The 14,198-nt window shown below is 45.5% G+C and overlaps 1 protein-coding gene across 2 annotated transcripts in view; it reads right to left on the bottom strand.

The window, feature by feature from the left end:
• The window catches only part of LOC122555070 (wnt inhibitory factor 1-like), a 32,778-nt gene that overhangs the window by 14,703 nt on the left and 3,877 nt on the right, over positions 1 to 14,198 (bottom strand). The window contains exons 3-6 of one of the 2 annotated variants that reach the window (XM_043700731.1): positions 13,896 to 13,958; positions 13,046 to 13,110; positions 11,762 to 11,857; positions 470 to 565 (exon numbers count right to left, since the gene is read on the bottom strand). In XM_043700731.1, coding sequence (XP_043556666.1) covers positions 470 to 565; positions 11,762 to 11,857; positions 13,046 to 13,110; positions 13,896 to 13,958 — 320 coding nt within the window. The remainder of the gene's footprint in view (positions 1 to 469; positions 566 to 11,761; positions 11,858 to 13,045; positions 13,111 to 13,895; positions 13,959 to 14,198) is intronic. The other variant, XM_043700732.1, reaches the window with a different exon arrangement.

Here is a 14,198-nt window from a genome sequence, read left to right as displayed (position 1 = left end):
CTCCCTGCCTGTCCAGGTGAGTGTGAATCCCCTCCCTGCCTGTCCGGGTGAGTGTGAATCCCCTCCCTGTCAGTCCTGGTGAGTGTGAATCCCCTCCCTGTCTATCCGGGTGAGTGTGAATCCCCTCCCTGTCAGTCCTGGTGAGTGTGAATCCCCTCCCTGCCTGTCTGGGTGAGTGTGAATCCCCTCCCTGCCTGTCTGGGTGAGTGTGAATCCTCTCCCTGCCTGTCCGGGTGAGTGTGAACCGCCTCCCTGCCTTTCCAGGTGATTGTGAACCCCCTCCCTGCCTGTCCAGGTGAGTGTGAATCCCCTCCCTGCCTGTCCAGGTGAGTGTGACTCCTCTCCCTACCTGTCCAGATGAGTGTGCATCCTCTCCCTGCCTGTCCGGGTGAGTGTGAATCCTCTCCCTACCTCTCCAGGTGAGTGTGAATCCCCTCCCTGCCTAGCCAGGTGAGTGTAAATGCCTTACCTGTTTGGCAAGTGCGTCCGGTGTATCCTGGGGGGCAAGCACAGCGAAAAGGTGGTATACAGACCCCTCCATTAGCACAGGACACACGGCAACGTGCTGTGAACAGAAAGCACAGAACCACACTCAGGAACAGGGTCCGACATGGTGGTGGTATACACCAGTTTGAGAGCAGCCCCCAAAGTGACCCACCCAGAGAGAGCAGGATCTGCTGGGGCCAGGTGAACAACAGCTCAGTCACTGATAGAGCTTCTCAGGCCTCAGTGGGAAGTTGATTTTAATGGTGAAGAGGAGGCCCTTCAGCCCACCGAGTCAGCAATGTCTATCTCCACATATGAAGGCACGCTAATCCCATTTCTTTCATGTAACCCTTTTCTTTGAATGTTCTGATTTTTGAAATGCTCATCCAAAAATATTTTAATGGCTGTAAGGTTTCCAGTCTCCACTACTTTCCCAGGCAGTGCATTGCATATTCTCACAACCGGCTCAGTGGGAATGGTGTTTCCCAAATCCCTTCTGAATCCCCTGCCCCTTATATAAGAACTTAAGAACTCGGAGCAGGAGTAGGCCATCTGATCCCTCAAGCCTGCTCTGCCATTCAATAAGATCATGGCTAATCTTTTCATGCACTCGGCTCCACTTACCCACCCTATCACCGTAAACCTTAATTCCTTTATTGTTCAAAATAAATCTATCTTAGTTTTAAAAATATTTACTGAAGTGGCGTCAACTACTTCACTGGGCAGGGAATTTCATCGATTCACAACCTTCTGGGTTAAGAAGTTGCTTCTTAATTCAGTCCTAAATCATCTCCCCCTAATCTTGAGGCTATGCCCTCTTGTCCTAGTTTCACCTGCCAGTGGAAACATCCTCTCTACTTCTATCTTATCTATGCCCTTTATAATTTTATATGTTTCTATAAGATCCCTCCTCTTTCTTTTAAATTCCAATGAATATAATCCCAGGCTACTCAGTCTCTCCTATATACCAACCAGCTCAACTCCAGGGTCAACCTAGTGAACTTCCTCTGCACCCCCTCCAGTGCCAGTACATCCTTTCTCAAGTAAGGAGATCAAAACTGCACACAGTACTCCAGGTGTGGTCTCACCAGCACCCTAGACAGCTGCAGCATCACCTCCCTGCTTTTAAACTCAATCCCTTTAGCAATGAAGGACAAAATTCCATTTGCCTTCCTAATTACTTGTTGTACCTGCAGACCAACCTGCTGTGATTCATGCACAAGGACACGCAGGTCCCTCTGCAAAACAGCATGCTGCAATTTTTTACCATTCAAGTAGTAATCCTTTTTACTGTTACTCCTACCAAGATGATTGACTTCACATTTATTAACATTGCATTCAATCTGTCAGATGTTTGCCCACTCTGTCCCTTTGCAAAGTTTCACAGTCCTCTGCACACTTTGTTCTGCCATCATCTTAGTGTCATCTGCAAACTTTGACACATTACATGTCATCCCTAACTCCAAATCATCTATATAAGTTGTGAATAACTGCGGTCCCAGCACTGATCCCTGAGGCACACCACTAGTTGCTGGTTGCCAACCAGAATAGCACTCATTTATCCCCACTCTTTGCTTCCTGTTAGTCAACCAGTAATCCTCTATCCATGCTAATACTTTACCCGGAGCACCATACATTTCTATCTGATGCAGCAGTGTCTTGTGCGGTACATTGTTGAAGGCCTTTGGAATTCCAGGTACACCACATCTACTGGGTCCCCATTGTCCACTGTGCTCACAATATCTTCATAGAATTCCAAAAGATTAGTTAAGCATGACCTGTCCTTCATGAACCCATGCTGCATTTGCCCAAAAGGACAATTTCTATCCAGATGCCTTGCTATTTCTCCCTTAATAATAAATGCAAACACTTTCCCCACTACAGAATTTAAGCTAACTGGTCTATTATTCCCCATCTTTTGTCTACCTCCCTTTTCAAACAGTGGTGTCACATTTGCTGGTTTCCAATCTGCTGGAACTGCTCCTAAGTCCAGCGAATTTTGGAAAATTACCACAAGTACACTTGCTATTTCTTCCACCATCTCTTTTTGTACTCTGGGATGTATTCCATCAGGGCTGAAAATGTGTTGCTGGAACAGCGCAGCAGGTCAGGCAGCATCCAGGGAACAGGAGAATCGACGTTTCGGGCTTATGCGCTGTTCCAGCAACACATTTTCAGCCCTGATCTCCAGCATCTGCAGACCTCACTTTCTCCATGTATTCCATCAGGGCCAGGAGACTTGTCTATCCTTAGCTCCATTAGCTTGCCCAACACTACCTCAGCTGTGCTAATGGTTGTTTCCAGCTCCTCATCAACCTTCGTCTCTTTGTCAATTACTGGCATGTTATTAGTGCCCTCCACTGTGAAGACCAATACAAAATACCTGTTCAATGCCTCAGCCATTTCATCATATCCCGTAACTAAATCCCCCTTCTCATCCTGTAAAGGAGCAATGTTTCCTGTAGCCACTCTTTTTCGTTTTATATATTTATAGAAACTTTTTCTATCTGTCTTTATATTCTGTGCTAGGTTTTTCTCATGTTCTATACTACTTTATAGCTCTTTCTGTCTCTTTCTGTTGACCTTTAAAGTTTTCCCAACCTGCTCATTTCATGCTGTTTTTGGCCACTTTGTATGCCTGCTTTTTCAGTTTGGTAACCTGTCTTATTTCCTTGGACACCCATGGCAAATTACCTCTTTTCTTACAGTCCTTCCTTTTCATCGGAATATAGTTTTGCTGAGCACTTTGAAAAATTGCTTTGAAAGTCCTCCACTGCTTGTCAACTGTCCCACCAGAAGATCTTTTGTTTCAAGTTTACTTTAGCCAAGTCCTCCCTCATCTTATTGTAGTCTCCCTTGTTTAAACACAGGACACTGGCATTGGATTTTATCTTCATACTCTCCATCAGTATTCTAAATTCAACCATACTGTGATCACTCTTTCCAAGAGGATCCCTAACTATGAGGTCATTAATTATTCCTGTCTCATTACACAGTCCCAGATCTTGGATAGCTTGCTCCCTCATCGGTTCCATTATATACTGTTCAAGAAAACTATCTCGACTACACTCAACGAACTCCTCCTCAAGGCTACCCTGACCGAGCTGGCTCGACCAAACTTCATGTGAATTAAACTCCCCCATGGTAATTGCTGTACCATTTTTACAGGCACTTGTTATTTCTTTGTGTATTGCCCGCCCCAGTGTGATGTTATTATTTGGTGGCCGATAGACAACGCCTATCAGTGACATTTCCCTTTTAGAATTTCTAATTTCCACCCAAATGGATTCAACCTTATTCTCCACAGAATATCATCTCTCAGCACCACCCTGATGTCATCTTTGTATATCAGAGCTACACCCTTACCTTCCTGTCTGTCCTTCCAAATAGTCTGATACCCCTGGATATTTAACTCCTAGTCGTGACCATCCTATAACCATGTCTCTGTAATGGCTACCAAATCATATTCATTCGCAATGACTTGTGCTGTTAATTCTTGTTACAAATGCTACGAGCATTCAAGTAAAGTGCCCATATGCTAGTTTTCATACCCTCATGATTTCCGACATCTCTAATATCTCCTGAGTAATCCTTCCTTTTTACTTCTCACATAGTCAAACACTCCTGCACACATTGGAGAAAGTGAGGTCTGCAGATGCTGGAGATCAGAGTCGAGAGTGTGGTGCTGGAAAAGCGCAGCAGGTGAGGCAGCATCCGAGGCACAGGAGAATCGACGATTTGGGCCAGAGCCCTTCATCGGGAATGAGGGGCTCCTGATGAAGGGCTCTGGTCCGAAACTTCGATTCCCCTGTTCCTCGGATGCTGCCTGACCTGCTGTGCTCCTTCTGCACACATGCTAACCAGCTACCTGTCTTTTTATTTACCATCATACTTCCTAGTGTTTTCCCTTTCCCTTGCCCCTGACTCACTAGTTTAAAGTCCTAGTGACCATCCTATTTATACTTTTCGCAAGAACACTGGTTCCAGATCGGTTCAGGTAGAGACCATCCCATCGGTACAGATCCGTCCTGTTCCCAAACTGATGCCAATGTCCCTTACCTTAAAGCTACACCCTCTCATGATTGAAGCCTCAACCAAGGCAAACAGCTGCTGTCTTTTCACCCTGTCCATAGGCCTCATAATCTTATATACCTCAATCATGTCTCCCCCCTCCCCCCCACCCCGCTGAGGCTTCTCTGCTCTAAAGAAAACAATCCAAGCCTATCTAGTCTCTCCTTATAGCTCCATTTCTCCAACCCAGGCAACGCCCTCGTGAATCGCCTCTGTTTCTCCTCTGGTGTTATCACATCCTTCCTCTGATAAGGTGACCAGAACTGTACACAGTACTCCAGCTGGGGCCTGACCAACACTCTGTACAACTCCAACATTACCTACTTGCTCTTATACTCTATGCCATGATTGATAAATTGTTGCATATGCCTTATAACTGTCCTATTCCCATGCACTGCTGACTTCAGGGATCTGTGAATAATTACCCCAAGATCCTTCTGTTCCTATCATCTACCCAGTGTCCTGGCATTCATTAAATGCTCCCTTATCTCGGTCAGTTGTTGAATGAGATATAAAAGTGGTCTAAAGCTGGAAGACAGAGGATGTGGTAGAGGGCTGTTTTTCAGATGGGAAAAACTGCAGGGATTGGTGCTGGGTCCACTGTTACTTTTCATTTATATAAATGGTTTGGATGTGAACATAGGGAGTATGGTTAGTACATTTGCAGATGACAACAAGGTTAGTGGTATAGCGGACAGTGAAGTGAGTTATCTGAGAATACAACGGAATGTTGATCAACTAGGCCAATGAGCTGAGGAATGGAAGTTGGAGTTTAATTTAGATAAATGTAGGGTGTTGCATTTTGGTAAGGCCAACCATGATAGGTAGGGCTCTGGGGAACATTATCTAACAACGGGATCTTGGGATACAGATTCATAGCTCCTTGGAAATGGAGTAGCAAGTAGAGACAGTGGTGACGAAGGATTTCAGCTTGCTAGCTTCCATCAGTCAGAGCATTAAGTGCAGGAGTTGGGATATCATGTTGTAGGTGTACGAGATGTTGGTGAAGCCATATATGGAGTACTTTGTGCAGTCCTGCTTGCCCTAATAGAGAAAGGATATTGTTAAACCAGAAAGAGTGAAGAAAAGATTCACTCAGAGGATGCTACCTGGACTAGAAGGCTTAAGTTGTATGGACAGTATGCAGAGGCTGGGACTATTTTCTCTGGAGCATAGGAGACTGAGGGGTGACCTTGTAGAGGTACATAAAGTCATGACAGGCATAGGTGAGTTAGATAGCCAACAGCTTTACCCTAAGTAGGGACGTCTAAAATGAGAGGGCATAGGTTTAAGGCGAGTGGGGAGAGATGCAAAAGGGTCCAGAGGCAGTTTTTTCACATAGGGTGGTGAGTGTCTGGAACAGGCTGCCAGAGGTCGGGGTGGAAGTGAATACAGTTTTCTCATTTCAAGAAGCATGTATAGGATAGGAATGGACAGATATGGACCAAACACAGGCAAATAGGACTTGATTAATTGTGAAAACTGGCTGACATGGACAAGTGGGCTGAAGGGCCTGTTTCTATACTGTAAACCTCTATGACTCCATCATGTTGCTTCTCTCAAAGTGCATCACTGTGCATTTATCAGGTTAATTACCATCTACCACTGCTTTGTCTATCTGACCAACCCATCTATACCTTCCTGTAACCTACCACCATCTCCTTCACTTTTAACCAATTTACCCATCTTGGTGTCATTTGCAAATTTGCTTAATATTCCCCCACATTTTGATTGATGTTATTTATGCATAGAACAAGCAATAAGGACCCCTGTACTGATCATTGTGGTACACTGCTGGGCACCAGCCTAAAGTTACTCAAACAGCTTTCTACCACTACCCTTTGTGTCCTATTACTAAGCCAGTTTCTGGTCCATCTTGACAAGTTTCCTTCAATTCCAAGTGCTTTAACCTTCTCAGTCAGTCTCCCATATGGGACCTTGTCAAAAGCTTTTCTAAAATCCATATAAACTACATCAACTGAGCTTCCCTCATCCACACACACAATCACATTTTCAAAAAGTTTTATCAAATTTGATAGCCATGATGTCCCTCTGACAAAGCCATGTTGACTATCCCTACTTAACCCATGCCTTTCCAAGTGGGTATTAATTCACTCCTTCTGCATTTTCTCCAATTGTTTCCCTGAGACTCATTGGGAGGGGTGTAGACACTGGGGGATGTGACAAAGATAGGTAGGTGCACTCGATGTTGTGCCGACCTATACAACCGATCTGAAGCCCATCTAACCTACATTATTCCATTATCATCCATATATTTATCCAATGACCATTGGATAAAATGCCATTAAAGTTGGCGTGTCTACTACTGTAGGTAAAAACAATGATGCTGATGCTGGAAACCAGATTCTGGATTAGTGGTGCTGGAAGAGCACAGCAGTTCAGGAAGCATCCAAACAGCAGCGAAATCGACGTTTTGGGCAAAAGCCCTTCATCAGGAATAAAGGCAGTGAGCCTGAAGCGTGGAGAGATAAGCTAGAGGAGGGTGGGAATGGGGATAAAGTAGCATAGAGTGCAATGGGTGAGTGGGGGAAGGGATGAAGGTGATAGGTCAGGGAGGAGAGGGTGGAGTGGATAGGTGGAAAAGGAGATAGGCAGGTAGGACAAGTCCGGACAAGTCATGGGGACAGTGCTGAGCTGGAAGTTTGGAACTAGGGTGAGGTGGGGGAAGGGGAAATGAGGAAACTGTTGAAGTCCACATTGATGCCCTGGGGTTGAAGCGTGGTCCACGCCCTTACTACTCTCTGAATAAAGAAACTACCTCTGACATCTGTTCTATATCTATCACCCCTCTGGTAAAAGCTATGTCCCCTTGTGCTAGCCATCATCATCTGAGGAAAAAGGCTCTCACTGTCCACGCTATCTAATCCTCCAATCATCCTGTATGCCTCTATGAAGTCATCTCCTCAACCTTTTTCTCTCTGACGAAAACAGCCTCAAGTCCCTCAGTCTTCCCTCATAAGTCCTTACCTCTATACAGGCGACATCCTAGTAAATCTCCTCTACATCTTTTCCAATGCTTCCCCGTCCTTCCTATAATGCGGTAACCAGAACTGTACGCAATACTCCAAGTGCGGCTGCACCAGAGTTTTGTACAGCTGCAACATGTCCTCATGGCTCCGAAACTCAATCCCTCTAACAATAAAAACTAACGCACTGTACGCCTTCTTAACAACCCTATCAACCTGGGTGGTAACTTTCAGGGATCTATGTAAATGAACACTGAGATCTCTCTGCTCATCTACACTCGCAAGAATATTACCATTAGCCCAGTACTCTGTATTCCTGTTACTGTTTTCAAAGTGAACCACCTCACACTTTTCTGCATTAATCTCCATTTGCCACCTCTCAGCCCAATTTTGCAGCTTATCTACATCCCTCTGTAACCTGCAACATCCTTCTGCACTGTCACAACTCCATTGACTTATCATCTGCAAATTTACGAACCCATCCTTCTATGCCCTCATCCAGGTCATTTCTAAAAATAACAGCAGTGACTCCAAAACAGATCCTTGTGGTACAACCACTAGTAACTGAACTCCAAGATGAATATTTCCCATCAGCCACCACCCTCTGTCGTCTTTCAGCTCGCCAATTTCTGATCCAAACCATTAACTCACCCTCAATCCCATGCTTCTGTATTTTGTGCAACAGCCTACCATGGGAAACCTTATCAAATGCCTTACTGAAATCCATATACACCACATAAACGCTTTACTCTCATTCACCTGTTTGCCCACCTTCTCAAAGAACTCAATAACATTTGTGAGGCATGACCTACCCTTCACAAAACCGTGTTGTTTACCCCAATCAAATTAATCCTTTCTAGATGATTATAAATCTTATCTCTTATAATCCTTTCCAACCCATGACCGAAGCAAGGCTCACTGCTCCATAATTACCAGGTTGTCTCTACTCCCCTCCTTGAACAAGGGGACAGCATTTGCTATCCTCCAATCTTCTGGCACTATTCCTGTAGACAATGACGACATAAAGATCAAAGCCAAAGGCTCTGCAATCTCCTCCCTGGCTTCCCAGTGAATCCTAGGATAAATCCCATCCAACCAAGGGGATTTGTCTATTTCCACATTTTCCAGAATTGCTAACACCTCCTCCTTATGAATCTCAATCCTGTCTAGTCTAATAGCCTGTATCTCAGTATTCTCCTCGACAACATTGTCTTTTTCCAGTTGAATACTGATGAAAAACAGTCATTTTGTTCCCCACCAATCTCTTCGAACTCCACGCACAACTTCCCACTACCTTTCTCTTGTCATTCTTTTGTTCCTGATATACTGATAGAAACCCTTAGGGCTTTCGTTGATCCTATCTGCCAATGACTTCTCATGTCCCCTCCTGGTTCTTCTTAGCTCTCTCTTTAGGTTCTTCCTGGCTAACTTGTAACACTCAAGCATCCTAACTGAGCCATCATATCTCATGTTTACATAAGCCTTCTTCTTCCTCTTTACAAGAGCTTCAACTTTCTTAGTAAATTACAGCTCCTACACTCGACCACTTTCTCCCTGCCTGACTGGCACATACTTATCAAGGACATGCAGTAGCTGATCCTTGAATAAGCTCCACATTTCAATTGTACCCATCCCCTGAAGTTTCCTTTCCCATCTTATGCATCCTAAATCAGACCTAATTGCATCATAATTGCCTTTTCCCCCATTTATAACTCTTGCCCTGTGGTATTTACCTATCCCTTTCTGTCGCTAAAGTAAACTTAACCAAATTATGATCATTATCACCAAAGTGCTCATCTACCTCCACATCTACCACCTGGCCTGGTTTATTACCCATACCAAATCCAACGTTGCCTTGCCTTTTGTTGGCCTGTCTACATACTGTGTTAGGAAACCCTCCTGCACACACTAGACAAAAACTGAACCTTGTAAGGTACTCAAACTATAACATTTCCAGTTAATATTAGGAAAGTTAAAGACCCCCATAACAATTACTCTGTTACTTTCACTCCTATCCAGAATAATCTTCGAAATCCTTTCCTCTATATCTCTGGAACTTTTCAGAGGCCTATGGAAAACTCCCAACAGGGTGACCTCTCCTTTCCTGTTTCTAACCTCAGCCCATACTACGTCAATAGACGTGTCCTGATCAAACGTTCTTTCTGTCACCGTAATATTGTCCTTGACTAACTATGCTACACCTCCCCTCTTTTACCACCTTCCCTGTTCTTACTAAACATTTAAATCCCGGAACCTCAACAACTATTCCTGTCCCTGCTCTATCCATGTCTCTGAAATGGCCACAACATCAAAGTCCCAGGTACAACCCATCCTTTTTCAGGATGCTCTTGGTAGATATATTTCAAACCACCTTCCTGCCTGCCGGTTCACTCCTGTGACCTTGCACCCTCTTCATGACCTCTCGACTTTCAACCTCCTGTGCACCAGATCTACAATTCAGGTTCCCATCCCCATGCTGAAATGGTTTAAACCCTCCTGTAGACCATTAGCAAACCTCACCTCCCCCATGCCTTGGATATTGGTAGCCCTCTGGTTGAGGTGTGGACATGTTTGTAGAGGTCCCACCTACCCCAGAATGAGCCCTAATTATCCAGGTATCTGAATCCCTCCCTCCTGCACCATGTCTATAGCCATGTATTTAACTGCTCTCACTCCCTGTTCCTCGCTTTGCTAGCACACGGCATGGGTAACAAACCTGAGATAACAACCCTGTTGGTTCTAGCACTAAGCTTCCATCCTAGCTCCCTGAATTTCTGCCTTAAATCCCCATCCCTTTTCCAACCTATGTTGTTAGTGCCTGTGTGGACCTCAACTTGTCCCCCTCCCCCGCAAGAATCCCGGAAACACGTTCTAAGACATCACGGACCCTGGCACAAACAAATCAACAATGAGTCTCTCTCATCCTACAGAATCTCCTGTCTGACCCCCTAGCTATGCAGTCTCTAATGACTCATGCTCTACTCCTCTCTCCCTTCCCTTCTGAGCAATAGGGACCAACTCTGTGCCAGAGACCTGTACCTCATGGCTTACCCCTGGTAAGTTACCCATTCCCCCCCAACCCCCCCAACAGTATCCAAAACGGTATACTTATTATTGAGGGGAACTGCCACAGGGGATCCCTGCACTGTTTGCCTGTTCCCTTTCCGTCCCCTGACTATAACCCATCCAGCTTCTTCCTGTACATGAGGTGTGACTGCCTCCCTGTAACTCCTCTCAATCACTCCCCACCCCCTCCTCCCGAATGATCTGAGGATCATCTGATTCCAGTTCCCTAACACGGTTTTCAAGGCGCTAGAGTTTTTAAAATTAATTCACAGCATGAGGGGGTCGCTGGCTAGGCAACATTTATTGCCCATCCCTAATCACCGAGAGGGCAGTTAAGAGTCAACCACATTGCTGTGGGTCTGGAGTCACATGTAGGCTAGACCAGGTAAGGATGGCAGATTTCCTTCCCTGAAGGACATTAGTGAGCCAGATGGGTTTTACCAACAATCGACAATGGATTCATGGTCATCATTAGACTCTTAATTCCAGATTTTTATTAAATTAAAATTCCATTGTGTGACATAGTGGGATTTGAATCTAGGTCCCCAGAACATTATCTGGGTCTCTGAATTAACAGCAATAATACCACTAGGCCTTTACCTCCCTGCAGATGACGTCAATGGGGACACTAATGGTGACCATTGCCTCCCAGATTCTACAGGAGGAGCATTCATCTACCCTAACATCCATTCCCACTGCTATAAATTCCCAAAGAGACTATTTCTTAACATTTGTTTTATTAACATCTAACTATTAACACCTGTTTGGAGGTGACACAGGCAGAAAGGGGTATTGGGATTTGGTTACAGAGAGAGAGAGGGATGTAGGGGCTGGGGGAGGTTTCAGAGATAGGTAGGAATCCAGGGATCGGAGGGTGTGACAGAGATAGGGAGGGGATGTAGGGGGCTAGAGGGAGTGACAGATAGGGAGGGATGCAGGGGCTAGAAGGAGGTTACTAAGATTGGGAAGGGTGTAGGGGCTGAAGGAGGTTGCAGATTACAGAGATAAGGAGGGATGTAGGGGCTAGAAGGAGGTGATAGAGATAGGGAGGGGTTTAGGGGCTGGAGGAGGTTATGGAGATAGAGAGAGGTGTAGGGGCTAGATGGAGGTAGATTGATCTGATCTGTTTGTGGATTCACAGATTGACTTACGTTGTTCACAGAGGGGCCCTTGAAATCCGATATTACAGAGACACTTATTAGGAGCGATACACTGTCCGTGATTCCAGCAATTATATTTACAGACAGCTGCAAGAGGAAAGGAAGATCCCATTAGCCTGGTGATCCACTGGGTTTGTCTGAGATTGCTGCAGTATGATATAAACCGATAACTTTCTCCTGTTTCCTCGATCCAGTGTTGGCCATCATGTCTGTTATATTGTACAACAGAGTTGCAAAAACATTACAGTGTATAATAAGACCTAGTGCCAATCTCCTGCCTTTTCCTCCTTGCCCTGTACCCCTTCTCTACCCTAATAACCCTCTGATGCCCCTCTTGAATATTTTAATTGAACCTACCTCCCCCACCATTCCAGGCAGTATATTCCAGACCCTAATCACTGGCTGGGTGAAAGAGCTTTTAACCCTCACTCCTTTTGTAGGACTCCAGGACAAAGCAGTCCCTGCTTGATTGGCACCACATCCACAAGCATCCACTCCCTCCCCCACCGAGCAGCAGTGTGTACTCTACCTACAAGATGCACTGCAGAAACTTGCCAAAGATCCTCAGACAGCACCTTCCAAACCCAAAACCACTTCCATCCAAAAGGACAGGGCAACAGATACATGGGAACACTATCCCCTCTGAGCACCTCACCATCCTGACTTGGAAATATATCGCCGTTTCTTCGGTGTCGCTGGGTCAGAATCCTGGCATTCCCTCCCTAAGGGACATTGCGGGTTTACCTACAGCACATGGACTGCAGCCGTTCAAGAAGTAAGCTCAGTCCCACCTTCTCAAGGTGGGTTGGGGTGCAAATAGGGACAGGGCATTAAATGCTGGACCCAGGCAGCAAAGCCAACGTTCCATGAGTGAATGAAAATCAAATCACTGTGTCACCCTTCCTTTCTCGCATTCTCTCATCATCTATTTCTCTCTTGTTCTTTTTGTGCCTTTCCCCTTCTAAATCTCTCTGTCTTTTAATCTCTATGTCACCCCACTCTCTCTCTCCCTTGTTCTGTCTCCTTATCCATCTCGCCCTGTCTGTCTGTCTGTCTGCGCCACTGTCTGCCTTGCCCCTCTCTAGCCACCTTTCTTCGCCTCTCTCACACACAACCCTATCTATAAATTTTTCTCTCTCTCTGCCCACTGATCCCTTGCAGTCTTTATCTCTGATGACCTTCAGTAAATATGACACAGGTGAATGTTAAAAGTGTAACTGATTTTAATCTAAATTAAAAAGCAGTGATTGAAGTGAGGAAATTAATATGTCTTACGCTTTGTACATATCCCATTGACTGAACTCCAACCAGGACAGCACATATATCTCTTCCCAAGGGAGCTGGAAGGGAGGGGAGGAGAGATTTATTATAAACTGGGAAATCACACTAATCAATACTGAGAGACAGTGAGATATCTCACACACTCACACATTGTCAGAGACAGACATATGCATGCACACAGTCGAGAGATTGTTGCTGGAAAAGCACAGCAGGTCAGGCAGCATCTGAGGAGCAGGAGAATTGAAGTTTCAGGTGTAAGCTTTTCATCAGAATCCCTGCTGTGCTTTTCCAGCATCACACTCTCGTCTCTGATCTCCAGCCTCTGCGGTCCTAACTTTCTCCTATACTCTCACATACACACACATACACTCTCACATACTGTCAGAGACAGACTCTCTCTCTCACACATACTCTCATGCACGCTCAGAGACAGACACACTCATACAAACAGATCTTTACACAGACATACAGATTCTCATGCACTATAACAGCTAGACACACAGGTACACAGACAATCAGACAGACAGACACAGAGACATACACACATACTCAGACACACCCAGGCTGAGTCAGACAGAGCCAACACACTCACGTAGGCAGACACGTACTGAGACACACATAGACACTGAGACTGATTCGATTGAGAGGCTAGAAACTGGCAATCAGAGGGTTACAGGGGAAGTGCAGGCTGTCAGTGAGATCAATCTTTCACTGAGCCAGCCCAGACTGAGAGGGCCGAGTAGTCTTTTCAGGTTTGGGATCTAACAATGTGTCAGCGAGGTGTGTCCATGAGACTGTGATGAGGAATGTTCACTCGAGACAGAGAGGAGAACCCTGTACATACCTTCCACCACCCAGAATGTTGGCTACCTTTAACTGAAACTCATTCTCCAAACAAATATGTTCACTGGAGGGAGACACAGAGAGAGAGAGGTTACTTCATGTTCATTACTTGCAACGCCAGTGCACATACACTTCAACAGTGAGCCCATCAGCCATACTCTGCACTCCCAATACCCACTCACACACACCCCTTCACCCCCCTCACACACACCCCTTCACCCCCCCTCACACACACCCCTTCATCCCCCCCACACTCATCCCTTCATCCCCCACATACACACCCCGACACCCTCCCCTCACACAT

This window comes from Chiloscyllium plagiosum, chromosome 12, assembly GCF_004010195.1.
Source record: "Chiloscyllium plagiosum isolate BGI_BamShark_2017 chromosome 12, ASM401019v2, whole genome shotgun sequence".
Lineage (NCBI taxonomy): Eukaryota > Metazoa > Chordata > Chondrichthyes > Orectolobiformes > Hemiscylliidae > Chiloscyllium > Chiloscyllium plagiosum.
Note: the sequence above shows the minus strand (reverse complement) of the source record. Positions and strands in the feature narration are given on the sequence as shown.